Source organism: Populus nigra, chromosome 15 (genome assembly GCF_951802175.1).
Source record: "Populus nigra chromosome 15, ddPopNigr1.1, whole genome shotgun sequence".
Classification (NCBI taxonomy): Eukaryota; Viridiplantae; Streptophyta; class Magnoliopsida; order Malpighiales; family Salicaceae; genus Populus; species Populus nigra.
Window position 1 is genome coordinate 2,092,337 of NC_084866.1, and position 21,098 is coordinate 2,113,434.

At 30.6% G+C, this 21,098-nt stretch overlaps 2 protein-coding genes across 6 annotated transcripts; one reads left to right on the plus strand and one right to left on the minus strand.

Moving 5' to 3' along the window:
- Positions 1-3,033: 3,033 nt before the first annotated feature.
- Positions 3,034-5,699, minus strand: LOC133674366 (transcription factor HY5-like). Of its 4 annotated transcripts, none has more exons than XM_062095426.1 (5): positions 5,537-5,691; positions 5,246-5,309; positions 4,938-5,124; positions 4,660-4,816; positions 3,034-3,811 (listed from the first exon to the last, which is right to left on the minus strand). In XM_062095426.1, exons 3-5 carry the CDS (start codon positions 5,120-5,122, stop codon positions 3,746-3,748), a joined length of 408 nt encoding a protein of 135 aa, XP_061951410.1. In that variant the 5' UTR covers positions 5,123-5,124; positions 5,246-5,309; positions 5,537-5,691; the 3' UTR covers positions 3,034-3,745. The 4 variants fall into 4 exon arrangements, with proteins under 4 accessions (XP_061951410.1, XP_061951411.1, XP_061951408.1 ...); XM_062095427.1 differs by having other exon boundaries at positions 5,219-5,309; XM_062095424.1 differs by lacking the exon at positions 5,246-5,309 and having other exon boundaries at positions 5,537-5,699.
- A 12,784-nt stretch (positions 5,700-18,483) lies between these two features.
- Positions 18,484-20,517, plus strand: LOC133673789 (UPF0481 protein At3g47200-like). 2 transcript variants are annotated; one of them, XM_062094681.1, is made up of 2 exons: positions 18,484-18,690; positions 19,004-20,517. In XM_062094681.1, the coding sequence occupies exon 2, from the start codon at positions 19,101-19,103 to the stop codon at positions 20,385-20,387; it is 1,287 nt and encodes a 428-aa protein (XP_061950665.1). In that variant the 5' UTR covers positions 18,484-18,690; positions 19,004-19,100; the 3' UTR covers positions 20,388-20,517. The 2 variants fall into 2 exon arrangements, with proteins under 2 accessions (XP_061950665.1, XP_061950666.1); XM_062094682.1 differs by having other exon boundaries at positions 19,040-20,517.
- The last annotated feature ends 581 nt before the right edge of the window (positions 20,518-21,098 follow it).

Here is a 21,098-nt window from a genome sequence, read left to right on the forward strand (position 1 = left end):
TAGAAATCATTAGCACCAATTATTAATGGTGTGATAACAAAATAGATCCTTACTTTTCGTGCTTAACTAAATTAATAGCCATTTCAACCACTTTCCTAATTACAAGATTAATAATGCTTAACCACCATTACACCAACCATCTATATATATATATATATATATATATATATTTCCAAAAGCCTTAGCACCGCCTATCATAGGGCGCCACCATCTGCATCTCATTGCCCACATGCATAGACGGATTCACCATGAAGGCAACGTGGCACTTGCCCACGTTGATTAAAAAAAAATTCAAATAATTTTAAAATTGAGAAAGGGTTTTGACAGATAAAAATTAAAAATAAAATAAATATATTTTGAGAATGAGAAAATAATTCAAATGAATTCTAATAAAAATAAAAAATAAAAGTTAAGAAAAAACTGCGAGAAAAAATATTTTTGTAACATGTAGGCTTTAACAAAGTTTGAAATAAAAAATTTATCTCATGAACTTAGTAAATGGCTTTTAACAATAACATGTACGCTTATTAATGATATTTTTGTAAATAAACTGAGAAAATTAGAAATTCAACTTCTTTTTTCCCTTTAAATTGTCGACCACTACTACAAAAAATAGAAGATAACAAAATTGAGAGCTTCCTCGCTAAAACCCTAGAGAAAAACCAAGATTTTAGGCAAGATAGATAAGCATGTGAGTATTGAGCACATCTAACTCAAAAATTAAAGGGAAAATCAAGTGAGAGAAAGGAAGTAGAGAGAGAAAACTCATGACATTAAGAGGAAAAATAGGATGACTAGAAAACTTTGATCGGTTAACATTTGAAGTCCATATCATAGTTATTCTTTGCTCAATTTTATTTGGCTAATTTTTAAAATTATTTTGTTATTTCATCATTCAATAATAAATTGGTTGAGAATTGAGCTTTCTTATGTAGCCAAGATCTAGAATTTTACAGGTTGCAAGTTTGAAATATTAGCTCATATTTAGAAGGGGTGACCCTAAATATGAAGATTGGGCTCATGTTTAGACTCATGTTTTTTCAGTTTCATCATTTATTCAATTAAAGATTGGGCTCTGTTTTTTTTTTTTTTTTGCTTTCTATAAGATTTTTTTCTAATTATGAAAATGACTCAAGTTATCTCAAATCTTTTTTATTTTTCATTTTTTGATAAATTTAGGTTTTAAATTTTTTTAATTAAATTAGATTGATTGATTAAATATAAGTATGAGATACTCATTTAACGATATTGTGTTTAGTTTACTTTCTGAGTTGTTGTTTTGACAACGTATATGGCCTCTTTCGATGTCGTTGTGTGCTTTCATAATAATGTTGAAACCGTTTCGATGAGCTTTGTTTAGTAGTGAAACAGTGTGTGTTTATGACAGGGTGACGATGGGTCTCTAACGATTTTTTTTTCCTGCTCCTTTCAAGTATAACAAGTGTACTTGTGATTATAAAAACATGTAAGGTATTCACAATTAATTATCTTCTTAATTTTAAAATTTAAGAAATCACATATATATGGTAGAGTAAAAAACATGTTATAGAAAGATACTATTACATTCGTTTGTATTCCGTTGCAGGTTGGACTATTCTTTTTCTAAACTTGAAAAAAATGTTAAAAGTATGAAGATTTTTTTTGCAGTATCATTAAATTCAATCAAATTATTCGATCTTGAAACTTGTCAACCTAACTCTTTGTCTAGCTCGAATTTTGAATTAAATCGCATGCTGATCCAAAGTGAAACATTATACTTAATGGGTCCAAAGATAACTTGGATGACCTGTAAAAATATAGCATAGCTTTTAAAAAACTTTAAAATGACAATTTGTTTTTTAAATATTGAGACAATGCCAGATTGGATCTACCTCGGTCACCCTATGACCTGGATCATGTACTTCAATGAGTTTAATAACTTTGTTGTTTTTGTAAATTATTTATTTTTAAATTTTATGATAAAATTAGATGCTTGCAAAATCAAGTATCAACCCTAAAAGAAATATTTGTTTGAAATTGTGAAAACCCTATAGAAAATAGAAAAAAAATAAACCATGAATTTTATTTTTCAACCAATCAAATATCGAAAAGAGTGAAATAAATGAAAAAACAAGTAGAAAAATTAAGGATAAAAAACTAAAAAAAAAAACATATTAGATTTGATGGATAAACCTGTTAAACCCGTAAATCAAGTAACTCAGGTCAACAATTCAAACCCACAAACCATGTTATGAACTTTATTGGGATTAGTAACTTTATTTTTTTTCCAAACTAATGTTTATTTAACCATATGATAACAAAAATACACAATTACAAAATCGAGCATCAAACCAATACTAAGACCAGTTTTTAAAATCATAATAATATCATAAAAAACAAAATAAAACAAATTATGGAACTCAACTTTCAATAAACTCAATATAAAAAAAATAGTTTTTTAAAAAAAGTTAAACTTATCAAACCTATCAAGAGGCCCATGAAATTTCTAAAAATCAATAACATGTTTTTTTCTGAAATTATTTTTTTAATTATATAATAAAAAAATAATAATCACATAATCAAATTTAATTAAAAAAAATACTTTGCTAAACCCGCAGAAAAAAACAACTAAGGTTATCTAAACCGAGTTATTAATTCCATAAAGATTAATAACCTAGTTTTTATCCAAAATTATTTTTTATTTAACTAATAGTTTTAAAAATTAGACCATACTACAATGCTTTTCTAATATCAACTCAATATTGAAATATTTTTTTATAACAAAATAACCATATAGAATATAAATTAAAATCAATGTAAACACATCATATAAATATTAAATTAAAAAAAACAATAATCAAAGGTAAAAAAGAGATCAAAATGAAAAAAAAGATAAACAAAAGCTATTGGAAAATAATGTTTTCCCCATGCGTTTATACTTAGCCCCCCATTTGGAAATGGACCCAAACAAAAGTTTGTTAAAATTTATTATTTATTATTTTAGATTATATTTAAAAAATATATTATTTTAATATATTTATTATAAAAAAACACTTTAAAAATAACTATAAACACATTCTTAATAATAATAATTAAAAGTTTTTTTTTTAATAGAACAATAATAAACCAAACCGATATAACAAAGAACGAGCTTGAACTCTTGACATATCCAATATCAAAAGCTGGTGTGACACCATTGGAGAGCACCCGAAGCTTCCCCAATATCAACCAGAACATTCATCTTCAGGACCTCTACAATAACTCACATGATTTCTCCCGTATTATTACACATCAAAGCACCCAGTTCAATACTACCACGTCTCAAGGTGGCCAAATCTGAATACATCTTGACGCATCCCGCCAGTGGAGGATGCCGCATGCTGACACAGAGTGCTGAAGACATAAGAGTAAAATCAAATGGTTTCATTTTGGCTAAATGTAACCTCTGTTTTCCCAAATTCACCTGCTGCCCCAAAGCATTTTCATATACTTTCAGCGTATGAAAAACATGGTCAGACTGCTGAAATAATACATCCTTGTTATCTAGGGCATGCACCATCTGCATCACACTGCGCACATCCCACTGTAGATCTAAAATTAATGAATTTGCCATGGTGCAAGCTTTGAGGGGAAAAATAGCACTAAGGGGCAAAATTGCCATGGTCCTATAGCCACACTACTTCCATGCATGATAATCAACAAGGGGATAATATTATCTGAAAGTATCTCTCTGCTAAGCACTCCTCTTGTACATTACCATCCCTCACTAAGACCCATCTGCATTAGTACCGCTGCTGCCTCCTTTCCTGCTCGCTGTTGTGTTCTTCAATATCTGCAACAGTGTCAAATCATTTTATGACCAATGAACAAAAAACATTAATAGATTTCAGTGCAGTTAATTAGAAAGAATTTAGCTTCAAATCCTGCACATAAGAGACCAGACCATGCAATATGGTTTCTGGAAGTCCACGGGACAAGTCATGCACCTGTTAAATGGGTTCCGAAAACAGGGCCATTATGAAAAATTCATATAGTGTTTGGTTGCCAAATCCAGCCCTATTGAAATTTTACAGCCTGAAATGATGGAGCCCTCCTCACGATTGGCCCACCGCCATAAACTATCACCAACTAGGTCTTCTTAAAGGGGTAGTTGAAAAGGGAAAAAAAATCCAGATGGCTAATAATTGACAGAGATGACATTCAGATGCACATGCTATACATTGATGGCAATTGGACAAGACCAAGTGGGATGATATATTCTCTTTGTTAGAGAATCTATATATTTATTTTTGGTCATATGCCTCATGTGGGCTAACCCATACACCCCAATAATTATAAGTTCATGAACTTCTTTTCTTTCTTAATCCTTGATGTAACGCCTTTCATTTTCAATTTCTTCTCTTAAATACACAACAAGATGTCAAGATCATGTGTCTTATTATCATATATGCCTCAATCAATTGGCTATACACATAAAAACTTATACTTTATAACTACAATTAGGCAATCATCAACCATGCATGTTCATTATGAGCATAATCTGCTTTCTAATACTAGGTAATAATGCCCTAATGATTTTTTTTTTCAATTTCTAACTCATAATATCCTAGTATTCCCTAGTGATGAACAGTTATTGGAACAAGACAAGAACGATATAATGATGGGATTATGTAAACATACTTGTCTAAGCATTTGATTCTCATTCTGCAAAGTAGAAAGCCTCTCTTCAAGCTCAGAATTCTTCTTTTCCAAATCTTTAACTCTTGTTTCCAACTCAGTCAAGTAAGCCTTCTTCCTCTCCCTTGCTTGCTGTGCTGACACTCTATTCCTCAGCAACCTGAGAATTCCCAATAACAACCCACCAAAAACACTAATTATCGACAAATCGCCATCATAAACGCCTCAGGGCTCCACTTCAAACGGCAAGAAAGGGTAAAAGAGTAAAACCAGAACATTACCTCTTCAGCCTTTTGTTTTCTTTGTCAGCTGGGCTCCTTCCTCTCTTTCTCTGACTTTGGCCCTCTCCTGCTGGCTGCACCCGGTCTGGACCGGCGTTTGAACCGGTCTCTCTACCGGAGGCTGATGTCCCGGCCGGCTCGCCGCTCATCTCTGGAACTCTTCTAATTTCCTCATCACTCTCCATACCTAAAATCAACAAAGAAAAACACAATAAATTCAAAAATCTAAACACAAACAATGTAATATGAAAACATGAAGTTTGAATTTTAAGAGATTCTACTAAGAAAATTGAAGTAAGATTGGAGACCCAGTTGAGAAAATCAATGACTCTACAGAACCCAGATTGGCAACTTTTGAGATACTTGAAGATCCTGAAGAAATAAATAAATGAATAAAGATTATAACTTTGTACAAGTATGCTCTACCTGTAATAGAAAAGCTTTTATTTCAAAAAACCCAGATGGGAAGTCTGAAACTTCAATTGAAATAAAGAAGAAAAACAATCAAATATTGAAAAATTAAAGAAATTGAATAAAGAAACTACTTTATTTCCATTTTAAAGTCAAAATAATATTAACAAGAGAGAGAGAGATAAGACCTTCTTTGACTTCAAGTTGAGGAGCAGAACTTGAAGATCGCTCACTGCTAGACGGCAGAGAATTAGCAGGAATTGAACTAGTTGTTTGTTCTTGCATTTTTTTTTTCCTTTGAAAATCAGATAGAAACAAAAAAAAAACTATGGCTTTTAGAGAGAGAAAAAAGAGCGGGATATTAATGCAATATGTAGTAAATTGTGCAGAGAAAGTGCACGGAGTGATTTAGAGCCATTAGATTTAATTTTAATCGGTCGATGGAAACATAGAAATCGTGGAAGCATATGAGCCATGACGAGTTAGGTGAATCAAAGGATTGTAGGGTACAATCGTGGAGGAATGTGGAGTGTTGGATTGGTTTTGATCGGATGGTTGGGATGGAAGTTGGAAGAGGAAATTGGGACCTAGTGGTGTTTCTTGGTTTCTGTAAAAAAACAAGAGTTTTATTTGAGTGTTGATAATTTGACCAATGCCAATGCCCCGATGAAGAGGAGACTATCTGTGTTCGATATTTGGATATGACCACTTGTGACAATCACGTGATATCCATCTTAAAATTAGGGTTCCATCAAAATTCCAAATCTCCAATCCATTGGAAACTGACCACTTATTTTTGATTTATTTCATAGCCGTGAAAGTTGATTAGAGGTTGTTCTTTGGATATGATATATTTTTAAATAAAAAATATCTTAAAAATAATTGTTATTATACTCTCAAATACTTAATTTTAACTAAATTAATAAGTTAAATTATGTTTTTAATAAGATAAAATAAGTTTTCTTTATTCCTTTATTTTTTTCCGTTATAAAAGAAAGGTTGGTATTAGTATAGCTTTATATTTTATATGATATGCATATGCAGTTTTTTAAAATTTTAATTTATTTAAAATTTAATTCGTTACTATTAGATTTGTTTATTTTTCAAATTATGTTTTATTTGAATTTTTTTCATTTGTTTTTATATGGTTTTTATAAGGGAATTGTTGTATGTGAAAGTCTCATGACTACTTAAAAATTAATTTCTTATATTTTTTTATTATGGTTTGCATTTTCATTTTTTGTTGAATAAAATTATGTTTTTTTTTTAAAAAAATTCGTTGAATAATGGATGTAAGTATGTAACCCTACAAAAACAGTAAAAAGACTTGATTAGTTTAAAATATTGTTAATGAATAAAATAATGTTTTTTTATAATCAACATTATTTGAATAAGGGATTTAACCCTACAAAAACTATAAGAACACTTGATTAGTTTAAAAATATAGTTAGCAGAGGTCAAATTAAGAATTAAAATTTGAGAAACATCTAGGAAATAGTTAGTGGTAAGAGCTTGATATCAAAGAATTTGCTTTTCTTATAATTTCATGTTCAAGTCCTGATATTCATGTTAATAAAAAAATAATAATTATAATTTGAGTATTTGGTTCTCTAATAAGATAAAATTAAGAAAAGATAATCATTGGAGACTTACATGATTGTTAACTTCATGCCCGTAAGATTAGTCGAAATATACACAAACTAACCCGAACACTTATATTAATTTTAAAAATTTTTTTGAGCATTTAATTCTCTAATAAGATAAAATTAAGAAAAGACGACGTCCATTACAATCACAAAAAAAACTAAAACTCTCAATAAAATTACCGTGTGCCCAGACTTAATTTATTATTCATTCAAATATAAAAACGAAGTTGCTTTTCAATGACACAAATTTTGAACTAGAGGTAACATGATTTTTTTATATCAAGATTCAACAATCATTGTCAAATTATACCGGGTAAGTTAGTTTTTTTGTATTTTTTTCATGATAAAATTATTTAAATACCCTTAAAATAAAAAAATATCAAGCTTATATTCAGGGGTTTTTTCATCTTTTTAATTTTTTAGCATATTCAAATAATTAAATTACCCTTAAAGTCAAAGGTTACTAAACTATCTCGCATAAGTTTTTTTTTTTATCATTTCATTGTGGTTTTTTAGTTATTATAAAATTGACTTGGAGGTTTTTATTTTATTTTAATAAACAATAAATATTATTTTAAAAAATTATTGACATACGCATTGCACCCGCCAACAAGTGGGCAGCTGTACAACATCATCTTGTTGCTAAACGCCGCTTTACATAACAGTGTTTGAATCGTTTCAGTGACTCATCCATAATGCAGTGGCGCTTGTGTCCATAGAGCATCTAGTTAACCGATGACTTTTTTTCACATTATTTTCTCTATCTTTTTTTTTATTTTTACATGTGACCTTTTAAAATTTTACCTTTCAATTTGTTTTTCCTTTAGATTTAGTTTTTGTTTTTTTAATTACTATTTGTTTTATTTTAAATTATTTGTAAAATCAGATTTCTTTTTATTTTACCCTCTTTAATTTTTCATATATCAATTTTGATCTCTATTTTTTAATTGTCATTTATTTTATTTGAGATACTTTTTATAATTTTATTATTCTTAAGTTCTTTTTTTATAATTGAGCTTCACAATGTTTTTTGGTTTGTTTTCTATTAGATTATCTCATTCACATGATATAAGTCGAAGAGTTTGGTTGACTTGATTAGTTTGTTAGATTTTTTTAATTTCATCATTTTACATTGGATTTATTTAATATTATACACTTTTTTCTTTTAATTTATCTTAATTTCATGATATGTCTTGTATTTTTGACATGATTGCTCATATTGGCTCACATTATTATTATTATTATTATTATTTTACATTTGATTCGCTAGAACTTTAGCTTTGTTCTAGTAACCGTTCTAGTTTGGTTTTCAATTTTTTTTTTGGTTTACGTTGGTCAATTTAATATTCTCTTATTAACTATTTAAATTGTACCGTTTTTTTTTCAACTGGGTCTATGGCACGCTGACATGTACTATTTTTGCAATTTAATGGCTTCACAATTTCGAAAGAAAAGTTGTTTTGAATTTGATATTTTTTCGTGAAATTTTATTTTATTTTTCCTCCAATGCACGTCGATTGTGATTATTGTTAGAAATTAATAATCAACTGCTCTCGATGACAATGATGATGAGGAGAAGTGACGAGTTGGCAAAATAGTTACCATCTAAAATTATTCCAATAGAGTGTAAGAATTTAGCATGGCAGCCATTAAACAAGGCCCTGAGTATCCTGAACAATATAATTACAAGGATGACAAATAGCTGGCTCAATAGAGAGATGGTGCACTACTTCTATGGATTCTTTTCCATGGAGAAAGAAGTATATAGCTCTACTCCTGGACGGATGTATACCTTCTTGTCAAATACCCTGTAATTCAACTATTAGATTATTAAGAAGTGAATTATTTATTGATGTTTGACGGTATTATAAAAAATAAATTAAAAAATACTTTCTAGTATTTCATTATGTCATGAAAAATAAGTTGAAAATAACTTACTAATGTTTTTAATTTTCAAGTTTATTAAGAGAACGAGGATCAAAATTGATACATGAAAAAATTCGAGGCTGAAATTAAAATAATTTTATAATTTATCTCAAATAAAATAAATAGCAATTAAAAGAATAAGAGATCAATTTTGATAGATAGAAAAATTTTAATTGAAAAATAATAATAAAAAGAGTGATGACCAAAGTTGATATAAAAGATAAATTCTTATGAACTTAATTGAAAAAAAAAAAAGATTCAAAAAAAGATATACAACAATTAAAAGGTTAAGAATCAAATTTGATATAATTAGCAAATAACATGATATTTTTGAATTCTTTGCAACTTCTAGAAAGCGTATTCTGCTAAAAATAAAAGAAAAACACTTTCCTGAAAAACCAAGTCAAGTTTTTATTTGTTTGGAAATTGTTTTTTATTGATTAACTCTTTTTTAACAGTAAACAAACATGAGAATTAGGGTGACCAAAAACACAAAAAAACCGAGAAAATCGGAAAAAAATAACCGAAATAACCGATTAAAATTTTAAAAAAACCGGCAGAAAAAACCGAACCCAAACCGAAAAAAACAAAAAAAAACCGAGCCAAACCGGCAAAAAATCGAGCCAAAACCAAGCCAAATCAAAAAAACCTAGCCAAACCGATTTGAACCAGTTTTTGTCCTAAAAAACCGAACCAAACCAAAACCAGTCGGTTCAAACCGGTTTCGTTTTTTTTTAATTTCAATCTGGTTATTTTTTTATAAAAACTGAATCACATCGAAAATAATCACCTCTAGTAAAAATATTCAACTATCTAATACATGGTTAGCTTGATATATATGTATTTTTTTAAAACTTCAAGGTTATCAAGTTCAAGTGAGGTTCAGGTTCGTGAGTCAAGTTTAGGGATTCAAGTTTAGACCAAGTATACTAATATTTATATCCAACTCGAGACCTAATTCTTTAATTTATACAAGAATTCAGTATGGTCTAAAGTGAAATTGGCATCTCTATTTGCGGTTCCCGTGTGCTGATATTATTGACTATTGTGACAAGGGTTGCTCTTGCCTCGGAAAAAATTACAAAAAAGTATAGCAACGGAAAAGCTTGTGCTGATAAAATTGTGGTCGGACCATTGACTCTGAAAAGGCAACAAAAATATGCTTTAGGTCCGAAAGTAAATTGATTATTATTATTATTAATCAATTTTTTTTTTCCTTTTCTCCATGAATGCTTTTTTTTAAAACCTTATTTTTCTCGTAGCCATCAAAAGTCACCACAGTACTAAACAGACGCCTACCAAGCTAGCAATATTCCAGTATTCCTCTTCAACACAAACATTTAGGAAGCAGAAAATTAAAAAGAGGGAAAACAATTAAATTAGAGAGAACAATGCATTGCTTATTGATGAATACCAAAAAAAAATAAAATTCATCAATATATTCAATCACGTAGAACAAGATATTTATTTGATTATTTTTATTAAACTTGTTTATTTAAATCAATATAAGATAAACCCACATCCAAAAAACTTATAGCCTAAAGGATAAAAATAAATAAAACTAATTGAATAAACTTACACCCAAAAAATATATCACACAAGGCCGAACATATATTATAAAAATTATTTAAAAATAAATATTTTTTTATTTTGAAAAATAACGTTCATTTGTGTGTATATATAAATATAAAATTATAGATGAATTAGAATACTATCTTGAAAAATCAAACACAAATAGTTTTTTTAAAAAATTATATTAAAAAAATTGCAAAACCCGTGACCTTAATTCATGAATTCAGGATAAATCTACGGAAAAGAAATTGAAGATAATCACAAAATCAATATTTAAAAAAAAACTAATGCAGGATGATAAGATCTTACGAAGTCGAATCCTCAACAAATCAAATGCCAGAATATGAGATCAGGAAAAAAAATCAATTACACAAAATAAAAAGAAAAAAAAATCAAAAGAATAAGAATCAAATTATATATATATATATATATATATATATATATATATATATATATATATATAAACAACATAAACTTTGATTGAAGGATGTAATTGAAAGAAAAAAAACTTTAATAAAATAGTCAAGAAAATAAATTAAAAAAACAAAGGAATAAGGACCGAAATGAAAATAAAACATATGAAAAATTGTAATTGAAAGACTAAGTTGAAAAAAAAAACTTCTATAAAAAGAATAAGAAATCAAAAGAATGAGGGTTGAAATTGATAAACAAAAAATAAAGAGAACAATCATACACTTTATCCAGTAGTAGAGAAAAGAAGGTAAAAAAAAAGACTATCAGCGACAATCCAACTACCATACGTTGTCACAAGCAACACCATGTGAAAAAAAACACGATGACACATTCAAAAAGATGACAAAAGGTCATGCTTGTTCATCGAGTGGCGTTGAATGCATTATCTAAATGATGCGTGTCTAGCACGCACCAACAAATTTTCTAATTAAAAAATTAAAAAGTCAATGTAAAAATATTAAAATATCCTCATGACCCTGATAATTACTAAAAAAACTCGTGTGAAAGTAAAACCTTGTTTTTTTTCTAAGGTCAAATTCATATTTTTATTGTATATAAAGAATGAAAAAAACAAAAAAAAACCTTTGCCCAATAACCCAATATTTTTTTAATCCTAGAGGTAAATAAGTATTTTGATTGTTTAAAAGTTTATGAAGAGTAAAAAAAGCTTTTGTTTAGCAGCTTTAAGTTTTGTTAATTTTAGAAGTAAAATTATATTTTTACTATAAAAAAAAATATATTTAGACACTCCCAAATAATATTTTAATAATTAAGAGACCAACAAAAAATTCCAATGCACCCAGCAACTAAGACCATCATTTTTTTTACTCTAGAAAAAAAAATATTTCACTTGGAATCTTGTCTTGGCCGGTTTAATGAAAAACCCATTTTTTTTAAATAACATCAAAAAGTTTTTTTTTTCTCTCGAAACATCACGATTTGTTTTTTTTTAAAGAGTTGACTTACCATACCAATAATACGAGCCTTGTCTTTGACTTTTAAATTTTCTATTTTTTTACTTGAACAGTTGAGCGAATTTTTTAAGTATTTTTATGACTATATAATGTGCTCACTCAGTGCATGAGTGCGCATTGGACGAGCAGGGTTCCATCACCTGCGACTGACTGCTTAGCATTTCTAATTGTTTTTGGATTAAATCATGTTATAATATCTCATACGTCATAAAACAGAACAATTCATCCAATTTAAACTCCTCTCAGGTGGAATCTAAACCATATTTCTTTAAACAATGACTTTGAAAGTTTGCCATGACATGTCTTGCTGCTACGATGAACATCTAATTTTAGCTATTTCCCAGTCTTGAATGGTCTATTTCTACAGTAATAGGAGTATATGCTCTTGATTTTTGCATCCCTAGCCAAGTAATATAGGCTCGCTTTTACAATTGTTTGTTTTCACATCCCAGTGATTCTCCACTCTCTTACCCCTTCATATCCTGATAAAACTTTGTATGCTTACTGCCTTCTTTCGACTGCTTTTGGGAAAAAAATTATATGAACTTGTGATTTGCTTGTGATGATCATTAAGGTGAAGGTACATTGTATCGTCCACAGCTTGGATATTTGGGCAAGAAAACTGTATGGAAGTTAAGAAGATTTCGTAGTAGAAATCTTGCAAGTATGATACGATTAATGCCATCATTCATGGCCATCACCTGTAAAGCAGAATCTTCTTTCGACATCTCCACGAATTGCCATATTATTGCAGTAACTTGAAAGCGAATGATTTATATGTTTGGTCTAAATGCATTAACGATATTCTGAAGGGAAACGCTGTGCACACACTTTCAGGCTTCTAGGTTGATCAGCCCATGCATATGAATCATGATGTTTCTGGGTTTTGCTGGGAGTAGTTTATTTTTGTTTGAGGGTTTAGACAGTCTCCTCTTTCAACAGAGATGCCAACTTCCAGCAACGATATTTAACCATATTATATTAGATTAAACATAAAGTAACTGCAATCGTTGCCAGCAGGTATTAATCCTCTCTTTCTCTTCTACTAAGCGAGAGAAAGAGACATGGCTCAATTTTGAGAATGCCACTACTATGGCTGCTAAACTAAAAGAAATGTAACGAGCAACAAATCAATAAATGAAAGATGCAAATACCTACGTGCATAACTTCCATAGCCATCGATCTTCCTAAGGAATTAATCACTTGTTGCTAAAAAGTAGATTTGAAAACAGTTTTCTTTCTTCTGATTTGGATTTAGGGATGGCCAGAGGCTTTCCAAAAGAATGATTGACGGGGGCAGTTGAGTAGCTGCGAGGGAAAGCAGTGGGTTCTGCCTTCGATTTGCCGGGATCTGTCATGCTGACAACTCTCGCACTCTGGCATGACCTTAGTTCCTTGTAGTCTACCTTGTCCTCTTTCAAGAAGTATTTGTCTTCCCATACCACTCCCGATGAGCCCTGCCTCCTAAAAGCTGTCGACCTTTGCAGAGTTGCCATGTCCTTAGTTCTTGATTGCTCTTATTATTGTATGTGGATTGGGAGATTGTGATACGAGAATAGTTGCTGTCTCTTAAGCATATATAGCAGATGGTGGCAGAGAAAATTAATTTGAAGTTAAGAATTACAAGTAAATAGGTCATAGGATGGGATCCAAGGAGGGGAAAGCATTTTTCCATGCCGACTAACAAAAAGAGTACAAATCTTGTTTGAAAACACCCTTGTCCGAAGCTATTGTTTTACAAAGATGGAGACCGAACAATTTTCACTAGAAACAGCATAAGCTCTACGATATTGTCGAGGGAAATTTTGTAGCTATTCTTGAATTCTGTCGAATCAAATACTGGAGGACATTTTCTAAGCATATAAGACAAGCCACAGTGGAAAATCCACTTTCCTACACAATTCATCAAAGCTTGACACAACTGCCAAAATTTGGTATTCTTTGTGTATTTTCATTTTGTTGAAGCCAAAGGATTTGATGTTCTTATATTTGGCATAAGAAATCCAGTAGATAGTTTTCTCCCCATATAGGAAGGTTAGGTGAGAAAGTAGATATTCATTGGTGCATTGAAGTTCTATACGAAAAAGAGCTTAGATTTGAGATGTATTTGAGATGTATTTCGTCTCATTAACCCATAACCTTCACTTGTATCTAAACCACTGCTATGTGGTTGGATCGGGTAAAAGATTTTGTTCAACCATTGAGTACCTGAAATAATTTTATTTTTTGAAAGGTTATTTCTTTAAATTTCTTTATAACCTCTCACAAAATTATATCCTAATAAACTACCAATAATCTTATTTTTCTAAATTATATTTGAAAATTTATATTACATATGATTAAAAAATTAAAATTTTATCATAATCTCTAATGTTTTGAGCTTAGTAACTCTTTCCTACTTAGAGAAATTACATTAATCTGAAGTCAATGTCAATTTTAAATATAAAAATATCCATGACTTGATTTTCCTTCCCCCCCTTCCTACCTCTTTCTCCTCTTTCTTCCCTCTTCTTCTTCCTCTCCTTTCTTCCCCTTGGTCATTAGAGGCCATCACCCTCACGCTATTGAAAGTAAAATCTACTACTTTAATTTTCTCTAGCCATTGTGGTGCTTGAATGGAAGGATGAGAAACAGAAGACGATGGCTTATAGTTGGAATGAGTGTTCGGTGTGGTGGAGAAAGAGGATGACACGAGTTTGACGGCAGGTCGTGTTCAGGCGTGGCTGGTTTTTTGTTGGGTTTGCTTGTTCGGCTCTATTGCATTAACCATTCAGAACTGAGACTTGGTAGCACTCTCTTAGGCTTTTCTGGACCTCAAGATTGAAGAGAACTCTCTCTTTCACTGCTGATTGTGTGGAAGTAGCAGGACTTGATTTGTGTGCTATCGCTACAATACTTTGAAGGTGCCACTATTAGCAATAAAGACAGATCGTTACCAGCCCAATTACACAGCAAACCCATGAAAAACACAGAATTTCTCATCAACACAGGATTTAAAGGATTCTCATCTTCTAACAAGAAATGTTCTACAGCCTTCCTAAGCTTATGTTATGTAGAGATTTTCTTTCCATGTTTTATTGCCCCCATTCCTGCTAATACATGTTAAGACTCGTCAACTTGGGATCTGGAAAACTTACCAGCAACTTTGCAACTGCCTGTCAAACTTGCACGTCAAATTTCCATAAACCACATAGCAGCTTGTGTTGTCTATGATAATAACCACATGAATCTTAAGTTTTCAGAAAGGATTACATATGGAAAAGAGCAAGAGCTTGAAAAAAACATGGAAAAGATCAAAAGCTTGATGCATTAAGTATCTTCCCTCACATGCCGTTCCCAGATACATTACAAATTTACAGTGTTTTTCAACTTGAAGATACAGTTTCAGGAACAGACCTTTGAAATGGGCGTCGATGTTCAGGAACACTGTCTTCAGCACGTTTATCTTCAAACCATTCCACACTCTTTTCCGAGGCAGGTTTGTGACGTACAATGTTGCTAAGCATTGAATTCTGCGTTGTTTATATACACGAACGGTATAAGGAACCAGAATTTCCCCATATCGATACAGCTTCTCAAGAAATACCTCATCCTCTTGTTTTTCTCCAGGTAGTTCATTAAATCATGAAATGATCATAAATATAAGCAGGAAACTAATCTAGAAAGAGTTTAGAGCAAGGTTTCATAATAATTGATATCCTCAATTAAGATAAAGGTTTGAGTATTGACAACACGCACATCATGTAACCTTATTGGAGGCTAAAACCGTCTCCAAACTCTCTGGAAAACCATAATTCTGTTTGGTTGTGTAATGAGATTTTTCACATGTACATCACATAGATTATAAAAGCCATTTACTAAAATTGATTAGCAATTTATGTAACTTAAACTATTAATTCCACATTTTTCATAGCACAAAAAATGCAATATCCACTCAGACAACTTTTTTCACAAGAGAGAAGGTAGAGAAAACTAGACTTACAGTGGGTCTCCTAGTTCTTCTATAGACTCTTTCGGGAGTGTCAGCATGGACTTTCTTCAGTCTCTTTCGAGCAAACCAGCTGCCCTGCATAACATGAATTGGTCACCTCAGCCCAGTGACATTCACGTTTCCAGTTTCTTCAGGAACAATTTCAATTGGTAAAGTTTCCAGCATCACCAGTGTAGGTGCAGGTTCATCAGGCAAGGCGGCACCCATCATAACAAGATTTAGAGGAGTGTCACGAAGCAAGTCAAGAACAACAGCCCTATCAAGACAAAGCTCCGCAGCTAGACTTTTAACCTGCAAAACAAAAGAAGAAGAGATTTAGAAACCAGAAATATTCACAGATGTCCCTTTATTTTGTAGTTTGTTGAAACAACATTGCTGTCATGACACGCACACTGTTTTTGCAGTGCCCAGTTTTCAAAGCTCGAGCGAGTCTCCGAGGTTGCCAATTATTAAGGCTATGTTTGTCTCGAAAATTTATTTTTTAAAAAATTATTTTTAAAATTTTTAAAATTTATTTACTATTAAAAAATTTGATCAACAAAAAATACTTTTCAATCAAAAAAAAATTTAGCTTGATTTCTAGAAAAGTGTTTTCCTGAAAAATTTGAACGGAAAACACTTTCCTGAAATTGTGAAAAATTTAAAAATATCATATTATTTACTGATTATATCAAATTTGATCATCAAACTTTTAATTGCTATATATATTTTGTTTTTTGAATATTTATTTTTCAATTTCATCTCTTAAAATTTATTTTTTATATTAACTTTGGTCCTCATTTTTATAATTATTATTTACTTTTTCCTTATCATTTTTTTATTGAAATTTTTTATGTATCAAATTTGATCCTTATTCTTTTGATTGTTACTTATTTTATTTAAAATAATTTATAAAATGTTAATTATTATTATTTTAATTTCTTTTTCTTTTATTTTTTAAATTTGATCTCTATTATTTTGATTATTATTTATTTTATTTGAGATAATTTATGAAATTATATTTTTTTTCAATTTCATTTTCATTCAACTTTTTAATTTATAAGATTTGTTTCTTATTATTTTAATAAATTTAAGAAAAATAAAACATTAATAAGTTACTTTCCAGCTTATTTTCTATGACATAACCAAACACTGGAAATTATTTTCCAACTTATTTTTTATTATACTGCCAAACATCAAAAAATAATTTACTTTTCCAGAATTCACTTAAAAAAAAAAAACCTCCTTTCCAATAAATAAACGCGCTCAAACTACTTTCCTCCACATTCCTTCTCCTTCATTTTTTTCAGTAACCAAACACACGCTTTCACCATGACCCTTTTCAATCTTATTATCTATCATACAGTGAAAAATCTCAAATGGGCTAACAAAAAATTCAATTTTAAACAAATGGGTCATCAAAATTTTCATTTTTCCTGGCCATTTCACTTAATTATTACTAATATTTTAAGCTGGCCTTCTTTTTCTTTGAAGAGGAAGTGAATGCAGAGTTGTTGTTTCGACGGGGGGAGAAAGTGGGAGCGGAGGAGGCGAGAGAGTGACGTGGCAGAAGGAAGTTGGATGGCATGAGATGGACCCGGTCACTATGTTAAGCTTTCAAGTGCCGTTAAGGCATTTGAATAAAGCGAACGCCATTTCTGCTATCTCAACTCTCCTGCAGCAGCAGAGGTAAATTTGCTGTTTTTGTTTTTTTTTTAAAAAAAACATATTTTAAAAAAAATTAATTTTTTTAATATTTTTTATTTTAAATTAATATTTTTTTGTTATTTTTGATGTGCTCATATCAAAAATAATTTTTTAAAAATAAAAAAATTTTATTTTAATATATTTTTAAATAAAAAACATTTTAAAAAATAACGGTTACTACACTTTCAAACACCTTCTAAATCTAATAAATATCTTTTAAATTTATATTAATTATATAATGCTAGAAAAAATCATTATAATTTATTTTTTTATTTTATAAAAATAAAAATTATTTGTTCGTGCCAACAAGAAATAACTTTTAAAATAAAATAAATAAAAATATATAAAATAAAAAGAATAGTTATGGTTAAATATTTAGATATATATATATATTTATTTTTTATTATAATGATTAGTTTTTTATTTTAAAATTTAATTAACTTTAACAAAAAATTTTCAATTTATCCATTATTTTTTAAAAAACTTTATTTTATTAAACATAAATAATATATTTTTTTATTTAATAAAAAAATTATAGTACTAAAAATCATATTTATAAAGTTAGCATCTTTATTTTTTTCAAAAAAATTAATTTAAAACAATAACCATAACATATGCTGATCACCTAAGTAATTTCTACACTAAAATATAAAAAAATAATGAATTTATGATTTAAAATGGTGTTTGAAAATATAATAATAGTTATTTTTTAAAAAACAATTTACTTGAAAATATATGAATATAATTTATATTTTTATTTTTTTAAAATTATTTTTGATATTATTATATTAAAATAATTAAAAAAAAATCACCAAAAACGATTCGAGTTGCAAAATCAATAGGGCATAAAGAAAGACTTGCGAGGTCAAGTAGAGGTCTCTCTCACAATGCAGTGAGAATTGGCATAAAGAAAGACGATTCGAGTAGCTATAGGGCATAAAGAAAGACTTGCGAGGTCAAGTAGAGCTCTCTCTCATGATGCATTGAGAATTGGAAAATTGAGCCATTGACTAGCAGAAATCTAGTAGAAAATTGAGCTAGCTACCTCCTCAAGGGCTTGAGTCGAGTTCCAGGTACGCAAGTAGGAAGATTGGTGTGCATAATTGTGCTTTGGCTTTTCCTTTATATTTGAAGATTAGATCTGTATCTTGTTATGTATGCCTTCAAGATGTTTTCTTTTCCTTGTGCTGATACTCGACTTGACCATTCATGGTTCTGGAAAAAGTATAGTTATGAACAGCAGAAAGTTTCCCTCAGCATAACTGTTATTTACTATTACTCCCACCTTGTCAATTTACTGGATTTTCCTTACAGGCCCTGAAAGAGTAAACATTAATGTCGAGAGATAACGGAATATTTAGCTGTTCTTTCTTAATTTACCTGCAGATTTACAAGTGAAGGTTTTGTTCATTGTGTTGCCAGTGGTCATAGTCCTCTGCTTCGATTACAAGTGTGGAAATTGTTGAAGCAGTGAGGTGAATTGATGGCAGAAATAACCAATGATACTTTGGTCAATATCGACGAACTAGCAGCTTCAATGAGAGGGGAGTTAGACAGCTTGCCTGTTCTGTCCTCAAAGTGTTGCATCTACACAGTTCCTAAGCGACTGCATCATTTGAACGAAAAGGCTTACACTCCTCAACTGGTCTCAATTGGGCCACTGCACCATGGCAAACCAGAACTAAGACCGATGGAAGAGCATAAAAAGAGGTACCTTCAAGATTTTCTTCAAAGGACAAAGTTGAGTCTGGTGGATTATCTTAAAGTCATAGAGAAAAATGAGAAAAAACTACGAGATTGTTATGCGGAAACCATAGAATTTAGCAGTGATGAGTTCATAAAAATGATTCTAGTGGATGCTGCCTTCATCATTGAAGTCTTGTTGAGGTATCATTTCAAACCAATGCGAAAGGAAAAGGAAAATGATCGAGTATATAATAAACCATGGGCGATACAAGATATAAGGAAAGATATGTGGTTACTTGAAAATCAGCTTCCTTTCTTTATTCTGGAGGATCTTTTTGATCCTGCAAGAATAACCTTGCCGTCTGGCAGCAATCAAATGCTTTCAATCACCAAGCTTGCCTATGAGTTCTCAAAAGATTTGTGGGACTTGGAGGAAATGGAGGAGAAATCTCAGAAAAACAAATCCCCTAAAGTACAACATCTAGTTGATTTTTTATGGATTTGCCATCAACCTCCTCAGTCGAAATCCAAGAAGAAACTTAAAACTCTGGGCATACCCAGTGCAACAGAGCTCCATCAGGCTGGGGTCAAGTTCAAGCTGGGGTCAAGCAAAAACTTATTTGACATAAAATTCAAGAATGGGATTTTGGAGATACCCAGATTGGAAATAGTCGGTGCGACAGAGCTGTTATTCAGAAATCTGCTGGCATTTGAGCAATGCCATTGTTCTAAGAACTACATAAATGACTATGTCATCATTATCAATCACCTTGTCAACACGGCTAAGGATGTGGAATTACTTGTTAAAGATGGAATTGTTGAGAACTGGCTCTGGGATGATGAAGGGATGTCTGCTCTTTTTCATAGCCTTGTCAAAGAGACTTTTGTCATGGTCGACCATTTCCATTTTTCTGGTCTGGTTGAAGAGCTGAATGCATACTGCAGAAAACCTTGGCACAAGTGGCAGGCAACCTTAAAACAGCATTACTTCAATAATCCATGGTCCATCATTTCATTTATCGCTGCTGTCATTCTACTTGTACTCACTACTATACAAGCAGTGTGTTCTATTTTGTCAGTGTAGGTACTACCAAACTGATTTTCATAGTGTTTTAAGTTGCTTTGAGTTGAGCAGACTGCGAAGCTTTACCTTGTGATTGCAGTCTCTATTCTGTTGTCAATGTTGATTTTGTCTAATGACTCTGTTCCTGTAACACTGCTATCAACTAGTTCAATATGTTGTCAGTAATGATCCAAGTAGTTTTTTCATGATCTAGAAGGAATTATGAATATGAACAGAATAAAAAACACTATCCTCTTACAAGCTGACAAGGTAAGAAGAGAAGGAACAATACCAGCATCCTCGATAATGCTGATAACTATACTTGCAAAGCAGGTCACAAAAAAAAAGAAGCAAATAAAGAATCCATGTCCTCAAGACATTTCGTACGTTAGTCGTGGCTTTGCAAGTTGAAACCATGAAAGAAAAACAATAGAATCACGGTTTTATTACAGCTTAAGATTTACACCTACAGGTGAAAGAAAAAAAACTATATTTTCGTACAGATTAAAAAGCTGAAGATCACCCTCTTATACTATTGTCTTGTGTTTGCGCTTTTCAAAAACCGCTTAAACTTAAAATTTTAAATTGTTAAATGAGATTTATATTATTTTCTAAGAATTTATTCAACTAATACATGTATATGACAGGGAAAAAAAAACTGGATAAGAACCTGACTTTGAACAGAGCATTGAAGCTTAATATGTTGTCAAGGAAAAAAAACAACCATTCATA